Source organism: Anolis sagrei, chromosome 2, assembly GCF_037176765.1.
Source record: "Anolis sagrei isolate rAnoSag1 chromosome 2, rAnoSag1.mat, whole genome shotgun sequence".
NCBI classification, from domain to species: domain Eukaryota; kingdom Metazoa; phylum Chordata; class Lepidosauria; order Squamata; family Dactyloidae; genus Anolis; species Anolis sagrei.
Genome location: NC_090022.1, coordinates 181,166,570 through 181,184,978, shown reverse-complemented (window position 1 = coordinate 181,184,978; position 18,409 = coordinate 181,166,570). Strand labels below are relative to the sequence as shown.

The window sequence follows — 18,409 nt, the reverse complement described above, 5'->3', positions numbered from 1 at the left end:
GGATGACCACCTACATGCAAAACAACTAGTGTGTCATGTTGACATATGAACTTTGTTTCCTTTATCAGTTGAGACAGTTCCAAAGTTTTTGAACAGATTGTAGGTTCCCGATTGTCCCTAAGTATAAACTCCACCATAAATCAAGGTTTTGTGGGATGCCATTCTAATTGAAACTTATGTTTTGTGAACATAAAGTTACAAATCTTTGGAAACACACCTAAACAGAAGGAATGCTATGCCTTGAAAAAGTCAGAAGATTTGTAAATGAGTTTGTCCTTGTCTTTCAGACAATTCACAAGACAAATTGGTTTTCAAACCACTTTAGCAGACACTTGCATACATGTAAACTGACCCTTATATTTAAAAGCTTGTAGTCACCTTTATAATTTTTCCTTCTCTTTCTAGTTTGCTGTTTTGTGGTTCACAAAAGGTGCCATGAATTTGTTACCTTCTCATGTCCTGGGGGAGACAAGGGACCCGACACTGATGTAAGTACATGAAACTCTGGTGTCTAATGTGTGTTGATGTATTATCATGAATGGTTGAAAGTACAAGCAGTGGTTAATATGTTATTTGAGAATGTTCTTTTCAGGATAGTAGACAGCCATAAACATCTAAGGAAATGAAAAAGAAATGAGAGGAAACAGTGTTGCTAAACAGACAAAGTTAAGAAATATTCATGGGAGATAAAAAATAAAGAAAAACGAATATGCTCATAAAGTCACTTTTTTGGTGTCAAAATCTATTGATCACATTGAATACTGATTACTGCTCCAGTGTAAAAGATGGAATAAATGATGGATTTCCAGCCATATGAAATATTATTTTAATTTCATTTTAAGACTCTGGGGAAATATTAAGAGGAGTGGTGGTTCTCATGGGGGTGAGCAATGCCAGCTAACTTATAGAGTTTATCAACAGATGGAGGTTTGAGACATCCTGTGATTATTCTACATGTTTCATTCAGTGCTATATTTACCTGCTTCACATGGACAGACTTGTGCTGAACAGGGCAGGCATACTCGGTAGTTGAGTAAGACAAGGCCAGGGCTGATGTTCTTATTAATTTTAGGTCTGCACCCCATGTGCTGTCAGTTAGTTTCCGCAGGATGTTTTTGCATGCAGGCGCTTTGTGCTTGGTGTTCATAGAGTGTTTCCTAAATAGGAAACTGAGTAAACCAACTCTGGTGGCAATACTATCCCCAAGCTATACAGTTTTGAACATTCACACATCTAACAAGATTCTCAAATGGACATGTTCAGGAAACAATACCATGTGTTAGCTTTTATGGGACAGCATTCAGATTTTTAAATCCACTCCTTGTCTCACCTTCATTAAGTATGTCAAATGACTGTTTCACTGCTTGATTCTTCTATGCATAAACCCCTAGAGAAACACAGAGGCCTTCCTTTGATGTATGGGAATATTAGGATGCTGTAGTATATCAATGAATATCAGGAGGTGGAGCCAGGAGATGTGTCTCCTCCTGTATGCATTCATTTCTAAACAAATACCTGAACAAAATAGCCATGCATGAAAATATGTGTGGAAATATGATTCTGCAAGGTAGCACACAGCAATTATGTTTTGTTTGTGGAACACATACAGGGGAAATTCTCCCCACAGCATCTTTTGTTGCTTCTTGAAAATTCATGTGCAGGACTCTGGATCTGGTTTCTGGGCAGTGCTGAGTAGGGGAAGGAGTGGGGTCGTGAGGTGGCAAGAAAGGAAGGAAGAAGAGAGTTGCAAAAGTACCCTCAGTTGATCCTTAATGGGCATTTCCACAGTGCTGTTTCCCAGGATGAATGCAACTGTTGGTTGAGGAGGGCTCCATATATTTTGAAGGGTATGTCTAACAGTGATTGACCATGATAGCCAAACCAACCCTTCTTTCTCAGATTCCAGATATCTTTTGCCTGTCAAATGTTGGAGACAAACATGGTAAGATATAAACACATGCAGTCAGCCCTCCATACCCATGGATTCTGTATCCACGGATTCAATATTAAAAACAAATTGGAAAAGTAAATCTTGATTTTTTGCCTTTTTATACAAAGGGTACTATTTTGCTGTGCCATTGTATGTAACAGCACTTGATCACCTACAGATTTTGTACCCTGGAGAGTTCTTGAAGCAAACCAGTGGATACGAAGGGCCTACTTTATTTTCAAAGGAAATTGAAAGGTTTTTTGTCTTCTTTCTTTTCCTAGTATCAAAATGCAGAACTAATCATCAGAATAGATTTTCTGTAAAGACAGAGACAGATACTGTTTGGGCAACATATAATTAACTTTCTGAATTTTCTTCTTTGGCTTAAATGTCATAAATGAAGCTGCCATGTTCAGACAAAAACTTAGAAGAGTTACTTTTCTGAACAATCCCTTCCAAAACCCATAGACATTGTCTTTGGTGGAATCTGTACCATAGTAGTTAACGTTCTTGTTTAGAAGTGACCTTCCTTTGAAGATCACATGATGGGTGTAGGAAATGGATAGGGAAGTGCACAGGTGTCCTGTTGCTTTTGTGCCTAGCTTTTCAGTTTCATGACAGTTTTCTGTGTGGAATAGGATGCCAGTCTCAAGTTTTGTTTGTTCTTATTCCTATTAGGTTCTTCTGAGATTGCCACCTACATTTATTTTATAAGGCTAAGCTATCGACTAATTAATTGTGCTTGTGTTTATCTTTAGACCACTTATGTAGACTAATAATAACAATAATACTAATAATAATAATACTTTATTTATACCCCGCCACCATCTCCCCAAGGGGACTCGGGGCAGCCTACATGAGGCCACGTCCAACAACACATCAGTAAAAACAAAACAGTAAGCAGATAAAACAGTACAATTAATATAACTCACATATAAACAATAACACAGAGAATTTAAAACCTTATGGCCAGGCCAAATGTAATAAATTAAAAAATTTAAAATAAACACTGGGCATGAACAGAGGTAGGATGTCTCTAAGCAGGAGGGTTTTAAAAGGTAATGTAGGGAGACCAACCCAACGGGTGGTTAAAGTGTTTCTGAGGACAATTGCAGAGAATTAATCAAAGCAGGGCATTGCTTCCTTATTCAGGGAAGGCACACTGGAACAGCCATGTTTTCAGGCTCCTCCTAAAGACTGCCAATGTGGGGACTTGTCTGATATCCTTGGGGAGTGAGTTCCAGAGTCGGGGGGCCACCACATAGAAGGCCCTCTCCCTCGTCCCCACCAATTGCACCTGCGAAGGGGGCGGGAGCGAGAGCAGGGCCTCTCCAGATGATCGAAGAGATCATGTGGGTTCGTACACAGAAATGCGGTCACGTAGGTAGGCGGGTCCCAAATCATTCAGAGCTTTGTAGGTAAGAACCTGCACCTTGAATTATGGCAACCCTATACATATCATAAATTTTTCATAGGCCTTGAAAAACTGCTAATATTTTTTCTCACTAGTATCAGGTGAGAGGGGAAAAGAAAATATTAGGGGGATGGTTCAAGAGGAAGAGAAAGATTTGTAGAGTTTATGGGTTGAAACTAGATAGTCATATTTAGAGGTGAAATAAATTGATTTGTCTGGAAATTAGTGGAACCCAAGGCAGTCATGATTCACTTAATTCCTACTGATTTCTGTGGGTCTGGTCTAAGCATAGCAACATCTGGGTTGAACCCATGAGGTTTACTGTCAGCACTGAAAGAAAAATGTTGTAGTCATCAGTAAACAATTCATTGTTTAAAGGAGTTAGCAGTGTACACCCAAAGTTTTCTCGAGCCAGGCTCCTTCTTCTTTCCCTTCCCACGCCAGGGTATCTCCCAGCATAGAAAAACAAACAAAATATACATTTACTCTGTGCTGGAACTGCATATACTCTGCTTTTGAGCATTCTACATACAATTTTTTTCACATTATAGAAATTAATTTTAATGCAAATATTCCTAAACAAATATTAACTCTATTACCACCCCAAACAGAAGCCATTTCCATACACAACAACCCCAAGCTGATGTACATTACAGTGCCAAAGTAGAGCTCCTGCAGAGAAATAACTTTGGAAACAACTCACCAAACCGTAGAGTTGATGTCATACGTATTCCAAACATGCGCCTTAAAAGTACAATGTGAAATGGATAAGGAGGACAATTTATATCAAGTCTCTTTCCTACTGTTTTGTTGTGGTTATTAGGACAAAATCAGTGATGATTGACAGCTACACCATAGGTAATTTCACCTGTAGGGAAGGAATATAAAGTGCCAGAATACTCAAAGGTGCTGGGCCACTTAACCTGCCAGTGCATCTTTCCTTTCTTATCCAAGCTATTTCTCAGAATTATCCAAAGGAAGTATAGAAATTTGGGTGAAGTGCTTTTCAATTCTTTCATTATAAGGAACAGGCAACAACTTTAACCCCTAATTCTTGCCCAGTGAGGCGTCTGAAGTTGTTGTCAGAGTGCAGCTCTTAATGCTGTATGGCAGAATGATTCAGAAACTTGGAAGTATCAAAAGCAGCTTGATATAACATGAAGTTGTTGCTTTTTGTAAAGGCAGAAACCCCATTGTATAATGTGAATGTCCACTTATCTCTGCAAGAGCGCTGTTGATTTCCGCTATGGCGATTGCAAATCCATTTTTCCTTAGAATCACTCCTAAAAGCTCCTTTGTTTGATTGAGTTCAAATGATATTAACTTTGACAATGTCACAGTAAATAGACCTAAAATTAAACATACTACATTGTTTTTTTCCAGTTCAAAATTGTCTTCTGGCAAACAGAAACAGAAGACTCTTTCCAGAAGAGACAAAGATCATCTCAGTTACATTTGTCAAAGTTACAATGCCATAGAAAAGAATGGTTGGGGGAAAAAATAATTTTAGCTCATGCTACAGTTAGTAGAAAGATGTCAATTTCCTCAGCAATTAATTAGTGCTGTGTTTCACTTGTGAATTGGGTCAACTGATTGCTTCCTATTGTAGAAGATGCTACGTTCTGTATAATACTCTCCTAGGAAAATGTTATTTATAACCAAGAGAGGCATTTAAAACTGATCGCTTCACTGTACTTCAACATACTTCTGATGTACAAAGAGCAGAATCATTAGCCCTTTCTAAATCAGTGACATCCTCATCTCTCCTCTTCCTAGGAAAACTTGTATTTATATAAATATGTGCATGAAATATGGGGCTCTGCGGGAATTATAAAACTGGGGTTGTGAGCCAGAGGCTGCCAGGAGGATAAATCATCGTTTCTTGTGACGTCTGAATGTAGCCGTTGCTTGAAAACATTTAAAACACTCAGTTGAATGTATTCATTTTTGTTCTCTTAAATCTTTCACTTCTGCTACTTTCGCATAAAATGTTGAAATCGTAACACAAGCACACTGGAAAAGTTATTTTCATGGAATACAAATCAGGTCTTGTTTATATAGCGGCCACAAAAATGTCCCTAGGGTGTACTTTCTCCATCTCTTGCTATGTAGTAATTTTTGATGGGAATTGTAACTAAATGTGATAGACAATTCATTATATTTTGGGAAATGGTATTCATAACCTTTTGGGAAACCAGAAATCTCCACAGGCTTTTGTTGATTAATTGGTGTTCACACTATTTGAACAATCATAATCTTTTGGAAATGCATGACCTTGATAGAGATGGCAACTTTTTGTAATGTATGATCTTCCTGAGAAGAATTAAAAGCTCACTTGAGTCAATCTTCTCCTTAGTGGTAAATATCTACTAGTATTCATGCAAGGCAATTTAGGTGTCTCAGCTGTTAGACTGAAATCCCTTATTATCCCTTTGAACTGTTAAGAACAAAGATGCACAAAAACAGCAGAGTTTCAGAAGTGTTATTTTCAGTTGTCCAAAAAAATTACTCTCCCTTAAAACATCTTGGTTTAAATCATGCTCTCAAGAGACAAAAATTATAATTAATATGATTGATTTACTTACAAACTTCATGTATTCAGCATACAGGTCCATTTATTATCAATCCAGTTATAGATAGGATTTGAAGTAGTTTCTCTGTGTAGATAACACAGGCTTCTTTCTTATGATCTTAACAATCCAAAGTCTAAAGCAGGGGTCCTCAAACTAAGGCCCAAGGGCTGAATATGGCCCTCGCTCAGAGTCAACCTAAGTCTGAAACTACTTGAAAGCACACAACAACAATCCTATCTCATCAGCCAAAAGCAGGCCTACACTTCCCATTGAAATACTAATAAGTTTATATTTGTTAAAATTGTTCTTCATTTTAATGATTGTATTGTTTTAAGTGTTTTTGCACTACAAATAGTATATGTGCAGTGGGCATAGGAATTCATTCATGCTTTTTCAAATTATAATCTGGCCCTCCAACAGTTTGAGGGATTGTGACCTGGCCCTCTGTTTAAAATGTTTGAGGACCCCTGGTCTAAAGCATCTCTCTGTTCTGTACTCTAATGGAGTCTCTGTCTTTCTAAAATGGAGCCTGAGATCTGAATAGTCCCAGATCTGATCACATGGTCTGCAGTCACTCCCACAACATAGACTTAAGGAAAACTCTATATCAATACACACATATACAATATAGTAAGCAATCTGAATTATATATATAACAAATAACTAGTATAGGAGGCTAGTAGAAGGTTGCTATTTCCAACATTATGTATTAGCATTTAAGTGAGACTAAGCAGGTTTCACTCCTTTAGCATTTTTATTTGATGGTAATTTAAACACTTACTAGTCTTAAAACCTTTTGCTAAAATTTCCTCTATTTGGTTTCAAATAGCATGATTCTTTTTTTAAAAAAAAAATTAAGTTCTCAAAATACATGGATATTTCTTTTTTTGTGTGTGTACCATAATAAAGCTGCAGGCATGTAGCCGGGGGGGGGGGGGGGGGGCTTGTCATGGTGGTTCGCCAAAAGGCCTCACTGGTGCATTATTTAAACTGTTATGTTTATTCATATCATGATCTGATCGCCATACTCAATATATCCCATATGCATGGGGGTATTGGGGTAATGATACAAAAGGTTTGCTAGGGTAGACCCTCTTTCACTCAGACTCAGCCCCCCCGAAACCCCCCTGAAAAAAACTCACCCCCCCCCCCAGAATCGAAATTTTGGCTACGGGCCTGTAAAGCTGTAAATGGCATTTTAGTGCTAAACATTTAAAATGAGAAAAATTAAATCTGCTTAATTGTTTTTATTTATGATCCGATCTAGTTCTAGACTTTAGAACATTATTTCCGGACAGGCCCGAGCCAGGATTTTGATTCGGGGGAGGGTGGGGGGTGAGGATCTACGCTAGCAAACCTTTTGTATCATTACCCCAATACCTCCATGCATATGGGATATATTGAGCATGGTGATCAAATCATGATATGAATAAACATAGCAGTTTAAATAATGTACCAGTAAGGCCTTCTCATGGACCACCCTGAGAATTTGGGTGGGGTGGGGGCTGAAGCCCCTGAAGCCCCCCCCCCCCTCCCAGGCTACATGCCTGTTTCCAGGTGTTAACATGCATCAGTGGACTACTTTATGTACTATTATTTTGTGGGTATTGTGGCACTTCTTTAGTAAATTATAATATTTGTAAATATGGGAGTGATACAGTTTATTATCTAAAGAGATGATTTTAAAAATACTTTAAAAGATACCTTTGGCTTGGTTCAGAACAAGAGGAAGAACAAGGAAGCAGTAGGTCATCTGCATGTAGAAGATGGACAGTTGTCAATAAATGACAGCAAGTAGGCAGAAATGTGCAACACTTGCATCAACTATCTTCCAAAACAGAGGCTGTTTTTAAAATGGTGAAAATAAAAATAAAATAAGTTGGGAGTGAGGAACCCCAGTCCAAAATATATATGTATAGAAAAACTGCTGGAAAACTTTCAAGGACAGATGAATTGCACCTAAAATTGCGGAAAGAATCTCAGAGCCAATGTTGATAACCGTTTCCAAGAGCCAGGAATGAAAGGAGAAGCCTTTGCCTTTGTCCATGTTATTTGTGTCTCATTGTATTTCACAGTAACAAGGCCTTGAATGTTTGCCTTTGCCTGTGCCTGTCTATATGCTGTAGACCACTCTGAGTCCCTTCTGTGTTTTCTTCTTCTTATTTTTTTGGAAGAGACGATTGTACAAACTAATGGCAAAAGCATCATCATAATCTTTTGAAAGGTGTGGGGGAGAAGGACCAAGGCAATTGTTGACCTGTCCAATTGACAGCAATACCAAGAAAAGTCACTAAAAAAATCAATCTATGAAGACTTTGAAAAGAATGCTATTGTAACCAAGAACCAATGTGGGCTTTTCAGAAACTAGTCATGTTATGACTTGTTTTTGAGTCATGACAAGCAATGAATAAAATTCTCTCTTATACAAACTAAGCATGCCACAAAAATGCTGTGGCTAAATACAGCTTGATTTCAATAAAGCTTTTGACAATGTACCCTACAACGAGCTAGTAGAGTAGAGGCAAGATTTGTACAATAGCAATGTAGAGGCAAAAAAAATAAGTGAACCCAATTCAAGGTTGCCTCAACACAACTTTGCATACTATTAAAGGGAAATAAGAGATCTCTACTCTGCTTTGCTCAGGCCTCAGCTGGAACGCTGTATGCTGCAGCAGGAATCAACAAGGATACAAACAAATTTAAGTGTTTCTGGAAGAGGGTAATTAAGATTACAGAAAGTCTAGAATTTAAGGCCCATGAGAATGGGTGAGGGAACTGGCTGTTTAGTCTGCAGAAGTGAAGATTCTGAGGCAATCCACACTGCAAAATTATAGTGGTTTGATACCACTTTAACTGCCTTAGGCCCCATCTTACACTGCCATAAACATGCCACTCAAACTGTATTATAAATGTCAGCGTAGACTCAGGTTGAATCTATATTGCCATATAAACCAGTTTCTGAATCGATTATTTGCTTTGAACTGGATTATATGTGTCTACACTGCCATATAATTCAGTTCAAAGCAGATAATCTGGATTTTATATGGCAGTGTAGGAGAGGCTTCATATAATGCTGACTGAACTGCATTGAACTGGATTATACGAGTCTACACTGTCATATAATCCAGTTCAATGCAGTTAATCCACATTTCGAAACTTCATTATTTGGCAGTGCAGATGAGGCCATAGTTCCATCCTATGGAATCATGGATTTGTAGTTTATTGTGGCACCAGCGTCCTCTGATGGCGAAGGGGTTTTCATGGCCAAGTGACAATTCAAGCCATGGTCTCCAGAAAGCTGAACGTTGGTTTGGATATTTCTTGTCTACCTTATTTAATCTAACTGGAGTTAAATACCACCTTCATATTATTTTATAACAATTTTCTTTAATTCTTATAGACATATTTTTAAATGCACACATTCCATATTCTTTTCCGTTCTTGAATATTCAAGATTTTCCCCAAATCTAGTTCCCTGTTTCTTTTGGTGTTGTAGTAATATATATATGCATAAGAAAAGTGAAAATATGTGTATGTGTGGCTACGGTGTCCACTTCGACAGATAAGCTCTTGCCTCCACAAACAGCTATAACTTCCCAAACTCAGAAGTTATCAACGACCCTCCCTCCAATGACATGGCAGGTTATAGTGAGCACCGTGAACATGTACAAGAGCCAATGTCCTCCACAAGCACCATACTGCCCACCACACAACTTTTGTACAGGGACAATTTCATCCTAGATTTTATGTATTTCCTCCACCACAGACATCCCAGTGTTTCTTACTTCACAATTGGTGTGGAATTGGCATAACCCCGCCTACTGCCTCTCCCTTAAACCTTTCCTATTCTTTTCTATGGCACACAGCAAACGGAGGAACTGATCAGCAACTGAACATACTAGAGAAGTTTAGGGAGAATTCATGATTTATAGGAAAATGTAGGTATAGTTCACCTGCAGTCTAAGAGCACTCTGAACTCTGCCAACAATGGACCTGGAGCTAACGTGGCACACAGAACCCCTATGATCAACAAAACATACTGGAGGTCTTTGGATTTATAAGTGTTGTAGTTCGCCTACATCCAGAGTGCACTATGAACCCAAACAATGATGGATCTGGATCAAACTTTTCATGCATACCCTATATGCCCAAATTTGAATACTGGTGGATTTTGAGGGGAATTGGAATGGACATATTGGGGTTTAGAGTTCACCTGCAATCAGTGAGCACTCTGAACTCCACCAAAGTTGGAATTGGCCCAATTTTGCACACAAAGGTTTTTGGGGAAAATTCACCTTGATTTGGGGGGGGGGGGGGAGGGTTGTAGTTCACCTACATCCACAGAGCACTGTGAACCCAAACACCCATGGATCTTGACCAGACTTGGCACACATACCTGATATGCTGAAATTTGATTATTGGAGGAGTTTGACCTTCCATTCTGGGAGTTGTCACCCAGAACCAGAGAAATATTGACCTCCATCGATGATGGACCTGGACCAAACTTGGCACACAGAACCCCTATGACTAACTCAACCTACTTTAGGGGCGTGAGGGGGACCGATTCACCATAGTGGGAATTGTAGTTTACCCTACAGCCAGAGAGCACACTGAACCCCACCGATGAGACATCTAGAGAGCAAACTTGCCCAACATAACAAACTTTATTGATGGAGTTTTTCAGAGTTGACCTGGCATGATGTGTGAGTTGTAGTTCACCCACAAACGTATGCATTTTGTACAATTAAAAATGACTTTTTAAAATTAACCGGGGTAACGCTGGGTACCCAAGCTAGTTTAAAATAACACTAGTGAGTGAGATTTGTCCATTAAGAATGCTGCCTTGGAGAAATCAGTTTTAGCAGGAAGCTTTCAGAAACCTTAAGCTTGTGGGAACAGACTTTAAATGGTTGGAAGGGTCAGCAGGCAATAAGAATTCATACACAGCTTGTTGAGGCCTTTTAAAAAATAAAATAAATTAGTTTTATCCCAGACACTGGGAATATATACAATATTAAAGTCAGAAACCTTTCCTGAACTGTCCTTAATATTAATGGAACAATCTGGTATCTGTGCAGTAATCCCCTCCATCTGTCTTCAGAAAAAGGCTGAAGCCTTAAAAAGTGCCTTCTGCTTCGATAGCAATGATCTTTGCTTTGTAAACTAAGCTTATGTTACCCTTGAGAATTCATCCTGTAGATTAAAAAAATCCTTCTGCAAAGATGCTGCTTTTCAGATACTTTTAATGACACAAACTATAAATTACGCAGCAAAGACTCCCTGCTTCCCCCTTCAATAGTCTTTCAGGATCGAAAGACTTCTTATGTTCCTTCGAAGGTCACCCCAAATTTTGGAGATGAAGAATGAGACTTTAAAAATACTTTGCTCTATTGAATTTGATTCCAAATCTTGATTAGAAAAAGCCAGAGGGCATCAGGTTCAGCCAGTTTGGCCTGAAATAAGTTGACGTTTCCTGATCAGATTTTCAGATATAAGTGTAGAACTGATACCCGTTTTAAATGGAATCTTAATGCGGTTTCCACTAAGACACTGCATAAATCTGAACATGACTTAGACATTGCAGCATTATTCTCTTTCTATAACTAAGCTTCAGAAGCAAAGCTCTCCATTGCCTTACAATGCTAGATAGGATACTTTGTCAGCCAATTGATTTGGGGATTTTCACTCTTTGAATAGCCAGTTAACTCCTTCAAGTGAATATACTCACAAACCCAAAGGATAAATGTCTGTTAGCATTATACATTACTGCTACTGCCTGGTTTTATTTGTCCTATTAAGCTGATGAATAAAGCTGGTGGTGTGCGATTTTCACAGAAAACGGGGTTGCTATGAGTTTTCTGGGCTGTATCGCCATGTTCCAGAAGCATTCTCGCCTGACGTTTCACCCCGTCTTCTTTTTTTGGAATATTTAAAAAATTAACTAGCCATTCCCTGCTACGCTTTGCTGTGGCCCGGTCTGTGTATATGTTTTTTTGTGTTTGCATATATGTGTATAATATGTGTGTGTGTATATATTTGTGTATATGTATTTGTGTATATATATATTTGTGTATATGTCCCCCTCGATGGACTGTCACCTTGTCGTGGTGAGGGGGCTTGTGTGTTCCGATGAACCTGTGGGCACAACAACTGGAGTCCTGCACTCCCAGGAGTGGCCGCGGGGGAGGTCCCAGACCAAGCACAGTCCGAAGACCCAAAGACCTCAACGGCGGAGCAGGCGGAGGATAACATGGCACATGTTACAACGGCTGCGAAGGCGGAAGAAGGCTGCAACAGACTGAGAAGCCACGGTCATTGTGTTAAACTACATCACCAGTGGAACCTCATCTGTGAAGACTGTGTGTTGTTCAGTTGTGCACTGACCTCCACACATTAAAAAAACCCACGCACAGGCGTCTTCCAAAGAAAATAAAAACCAAGCAACCAAAGTCCCATGGCGATCAGCGAGTGGCGACGGGGGCAGGACTGTGAAATCTGGAAGCCCCTAGTCACAGACTGGCACATGGGCGGTGGGTACGGACTCAGTCGTTCTACCTCAAGGTCCGAGGCAGTTGAGTAGTTCGGCAGCTGTATCCGCGACTGAGCAGCCCTTTTTAGGACCCACTCTGCTCACCCCACATGGGGAGGGGGCTAGAAAAGGTGCCCTAAACATAGTCTGCCTCACTTATCCCTGACTGGACTGCTGCGTCCAGTGGGGTCACCACCCTGCGGCCAAAAAAGGAAAATGAACTTCGGTACGTGGAACGTACGGACACTGATGGACAACAGTGACAGTGAACGCCCCGAACGCAGAACTGCCATCATTGCAAGGGAGCTGGGACGCTTCAACATCGACATAGCAGCCCTTCAGGAGACCCGGAGAGCAGGAGAGGGACAGCTGAAGGAAGAAAAAGGAGGCTACACCTTCTTCTGGAAGGGACTGCCCGAAAAAGACAAAAGAATGCACGGAGTTGGCTTCGCCATCAGAAATGATCTGATGAAACATCTGTCCGAAGCACCCACTGGCATCAACGAACGACTCTCCACCCTCCGAATTGATCTTGCCAAAAACCAACGGGCAACCATCATAAGTGCCTATGCACCAACACTAGACGCTGATGAAGACATCAAGGAGAAATTCTACTATCAGCTGGACACTGTCCTATCGGGGATACCTAAGGAGGACAAAATCATTCTCCTGGGGGACTTCAATGCAAGAGTCGGGCGAGACTTCGACCTGTGGAAAAGACGGGGTTGGAAACAGCAACTCGAATGGCATCCTGCTTCTCACCAAATGTGCGGAGCACAACCTTGTCATCACCAACACGCTCTTCCGCCAGAAAAACAAGTTCAAGACATCATGGAAGCACCCCCGGTCAAAGCATTGGCACCTCTTAGACTATGTAATCACACGTGCCAGAGACCGCCGTGACGTACTCCTCACAAGAGCCATGACAGGTGCTGACGACTGCTGGACCGACCACAGGCTAATTCGATCCACGATGGCTATCAAGATCGCCCCCAAGCGCAGACTCCAAGGAAGGAAGACAAGGCGCAAAATGAACACCCAAGCCCTTCAGGAGCCCTCCAGGCGAGCCCATCTCCAAACAGCACTCAAGGACCATCTACCCACAGTACACCCCGAAAATGTTGAGGAACATTGGAACAAACTGAAGACCTCCATCATCCAAGCCTGCGAAGAAACTATTGGATACCAAGCCAAGAAACATCAAGACTGGTTTGACGAAAATGACATCGAGATCCAACAGCTAATCGACAAGAAAAGGAAAGCCTTCCAAACATGGCAGAGAGACATCAACTGTGCTGCTAAGAAAAAGATCTACGCCAGTGCAAAAGCTGAGGTCCAAAGAAGGACAAGAGAACTCAAGAACATCTGGTGGACAAAGAAGGCTGAAGAAATCCAACACCTGGCAGATACCCATAATGCTCAAGGATTTTTCAAAGCCACAAAGGTCATCTATGGGCCAAGAAACCATGGCATACAGCCTCTACGCTCATCAGACGGAACCAGACTCCTGAAGGACCAAAAGTCAATTGCACTACGTTGGAAAGAACACTACCAAAGCCTCCTAAACCGCAGCTCCAGTGTGGCCGAAGAGGTCCTCTCACAAATCCCACAACAACAAACCAGGGATGAGCTTGCAGTACTGCCTAGTTTGGAAGAAGTCAGCAATGCCATCAGCCAACAAAAGAACAACAAAGCCAGCGGACCGGATGGGATCCCTGCTGAAATCTTTAAAGAGGGAGGACCTGCGCTGACACACCAACTCCACCAGCTCATAGAAAAAGTGTGGGTGACCGAGAAAATCCCAGCAGACTTCAAGGATGCCACCATCATCACCCTCTTCAAAAAAGGGGAAAGAACAGACTGCGGAAACTATCGAGGTATCTCCCTTCTAACCTCTGCTGGAAAAATCCTCGCAAGAATCCTTGCAAACCGCCTTCTGCCCCTCTCAGAAGACACCCTCCCAGAATCCCAGAACGGCTTCCGCCCCTCCAGAGGAACTGTGGACATGATCTTCACTGCACGACAGCTCCAAGAAAAATGCAGAGAACAAAACCAACCTCTGTACATGGCATTCATCGACCTTGCAAAGGCATTCGACACAGTGAATCGCAGCGCTCTCTGGACCATCCTCCAAAAGATCGGGTGCCCAAGCAAATTTGTGAACATCCTGCGGCTCCTCCATGATGACATGATGGCAACAGTCTTGGACAGCAATGGCTCCCAAAGTGACCCATTTAAGGTGGAATCGGGTGTCAAACAGGGATGTGTTATTGCCCCAACTCTATTCTCCATCTTCATCGCCATGATACTACACCTTGTTGATGGGAAGCTTCCCACCGGAGTGGAAATCATCTATCGGACAGACGGCAAGCTATTTAACCTCAGCAGACTGAAAGCCAAAACCAAGGTCACAACAACATCTGTTATAGAACTCCAGTATGCTGATGACAATGTCGTCTGTGCGCATACAGAAGAAGATCTACAAGCCACTCTCAACACCTTTGCAGAAGCATACACAAAGCTTGGCCTGTCACTGAACATCGAGAAAACCAAAGTGCTGTTCCAGCAGTCACCAGCCGCCCCCTCTCCAATGCCAGAGATACAGCTTAATGGTGTAACATTAGAAAATGTCGACCATTTCCGCTACCTTGGCAGCCACCTCTCCACCAAAGTCAACATCGACGCCGAAATACAACACCGCCTGAGCTCTGCAAGTGCAGCATTTTCCCGAATGAAGCAGAGAGTGTTTGAGGACCGGGACATCCGTAGGGATACTAAGGTGCTTGTCTATAAAGCTATTGTCCTCCCAACACTGCTCTATGCCTGTGAGACGTGGACTGTCTACAGACGTCACATGCAGCTCCTGGAACGATTCCATCAGCGCTGCCTCCGGAAAATCCTGCAAATCTCCTGGGAAGACAAGCGGAGAAACGTCAGCGTGCTGGAAGAAGCAAAGACCACCAGCATCGAAGCAATGGTCCTCCAACATCAACTCCGCTGGACAGGCCACGTTGTCCGGATGCCTGACCACCGTCTCCCAAAGCAGTTGCTCTACTCCGAACTCAAGAACGGAAAACGGAATGTTGGTGGACAGGAAAAGAGATTTAAAGATGGGCTCAAAGCCAACCTTAAAAACTCTGGCATATACACTGAAAACTGGGAGGCCCTGGCCCTTGAGCGCTCCAGCTGGAGGTCAGCTGTGACCAGCAGTGCTGCAGAATTCGAGGAGGCACGAGTGGAGGGCGAAAGAGAGAAACGTGCCAGGAGGAAGGCGCGTCAAGCCAACCCCGACCGGGACCGCCTTCCACCTGGAAACCAATGCCCTCACTGCGGAAGAAGATGCAGAGCAAGAATAGGGCTCCACAGCCACATGCGGACCCACAAGGAAACCCATGATGGAAGACCATCTTACTCGTCCAACGAGGGATCGCCTAAGTAAGTAAGTAAGTAAGTAAGTAAGTGTATATGTGTATTTGTGTGCTTATGCACATACATTGTAATGTATTTTTGTTTTTTGGCTTTTTAAGTCCCTTATGCTATGTTTTTTCAATATTTTTATGAGTGATGCTCACTCGTTGGCCTGATAGGTGTATTGTGTCCAAATTTGGTGTCAATTTGTCCAGTGTTTTTTGAGTTATGCTAATCCCACAAACGAACATTACATTTTTATGTATATAGATAAGGCTATTTATACACTATCATAAAAAGGGGGAAAGCAGGTGAGGGAAAGGAATTATTTGTTAAAAACTGGGGCTGCTATCTACAGGTGTTTCTCAACCTGGGAGTCGGGAACCCTGGGGAAGTCGCAAGGGGGGTTTCAGAGGGGTCACCAAACACCATCAGAAAACATATTTCTGATTGTCTTAGGAACCCCTTTGGTAGAGAAGGATGAAGATCTTTCTGCCTATCTTTCTCTTCCTTTTTGGAAACAGATGGTGAATCCTCCCACCAATAGCCCTCCTCCTGCACTCTGGATGAGGGTGAACTAACACTTCAAAACTCAAGGGCAATGCCCCCCAAACCCTTCCAGTATATTTAAGTTGGTCATGGGAGTTCTGTGTGCCAAGTTTGGTTCGATTCCACCATTGGTGGAGTTCAAAATGCTCTTTGAATGTAGGAAAACTGTAAATCCCAGCAACTACAACTCCCAAGGTATATTTTCCCCAATATCCACCAGTGTTCACATTTGGGCATATTGAGTATTGGTACCAAGTTTCGTCTAGCAAAATTACAGTTATGAAGTAGCAACGAAAATAATATTGTGGTTGGGGGTCACCACAAAATGAGGAACTGTATTAAGGGGTTGCGGCATCAGGAAGGGTGAGAAACACTGTAAGATAAGAGATAAGAAAAAAAAAAGAAACAAACAAGAAAGAAAAAAGAAAAAGAAGAAAAACAATCCTACAAACCTATAAAGAGGGAAATATATAGGGAAACAGAATAGGGAAAATTGGGGGGTATGAGTTGACTTTTGAACTGTGGTGTTGGAGGAAAGTTCTGAGAGTGCCTTGGACCACGAGAAGATCCAACCAGTCCATACTTCAGGAAATAAAGCCCGACTGCTCATTGGAGGGAAGGGTAGTAGAGGCAAAGATTAGGGACTTTGGCCACAGAATGAGAAGAAAGTAAAGCTTAGAGAAGACAATGATGCTGGGGAAAATGGAAGGAAAAAGGAAGAGGGGCCGACCAAAGCTATAGTATCATTTTCATCTTTTCTTTTTCAAATAGTTATTAAATAATGTACAATCCATTCTTTTTTTGGTACTATTGCTATAATTTGCAAGTAACTGAGTTAGTTTGTCTATATTCATTATTTTCATGAGCCATTGGATCAACTGATGGTATTTTTTTCATTCTCCATGTTCGTGCATAGACTGTAATTGAAGAGTGTATCTTTATTTCTGTCTAATTTTGTGTCTGTAATACCCATTAGAAAGTATTCTGGTTTTAGTTGGAAAAACAATCCTTCCAGTGCAGACTGCCAACCCAGAAGGATCCTGTGGTAGATCGTACCAAAAACTAACAGAGAGACCAAAAGAACATAAAAGGAGCTGTAACCCACCTGTCCTTTATCTCTCTGTGACCATGACCTTCCTATACAAATCTTCTGTATAGTCTCGCCGCCTTCTCTTGATTTCTTCAGCTTCTGTTAGGTCCCTGCCATCTTTGTTTCTTATCATGCCAATTTTTGCCTGAAATTTACTTCCAATGTTTCTAATTTTCTGGAAGAGGTCTCTTGTCCTTCCTATTCTGTTGTCTTCTTCCACTTCCATGCATTGCTTGTTTAAAAATAGTTCCTTATCTCTTCTGGCTAACCTCTGGAATTGCGCATTTAATTGGGCATATCTCCCCCTCTCACTGTTTCCTTTTGCTTTCCTCCTTTCTTGGGCTACCTGACTTCTTATTGATGTCACAAACATTTTCAAACATTTCTTTTGTGCAGTCTTTTTCTTTCAGTTATTTTACTGTCTCTGCTTGTTGTAAAGCTTTCCTCGTCATTTTAGTTTATGGGTTCCTATCAAACATGATTGCTTATCCAGAATTTCTGAGTTAAATTGACTGAAATAAGCCATCATCACAGATGAGAGAAAGATGCATTTAAAAGCACTTTCATACAAATCCCATTCTTATAATACTACCAAACCTAATTCATTGGACCTTAGAATGACAACTTCCTGGTCTAGGATACAGGTCTTGATGGTACTTTTAATTCAAGTTCAGTAGCTTCTAAATATTTTGGTAGGGTTACCAAATTAAAAACCGAATACTTTACGCCCACTTGCTGTTGTTTTATTATGTTTTAGACTAATTAAAATAGAATAAGAGAGATGGAAAATCAAAACAGATTTAAAGTACATGGGGATTTAATAAAGCTTTTTATAAAAACAGATAGCTATGTCCTGTTCCTGTTGCATGCCAGGATTGTGTGGCTCAAATATTTATGATTTAATTTCACTCTCCCC

General features: G+C 41.1%; 1 protein-coding gene across 2 annotated transcripts in view; it reads left to right on the top strand.

The window, feature by feature from the left end:
- PRKCA (protein kinase C alpha) overlaps window positions 1–18,409 on the top strand; it is a 266,698-nt gene that overhangs the window by 113,662 nt on the left and 134,627 nt on the right. For both annotated transcript variants that reach the window (XM_067464221.1, XM_060763076.2), the window contains exon 3: window positions 406–488. In XM_067464221.1, coding sequence (XP_067320322.1) covers window positions 406–488 — 83 coding nt within the window. The remainder of the gene's footprint in view (window positions 1–405; window positions 489–18,409) is intronic.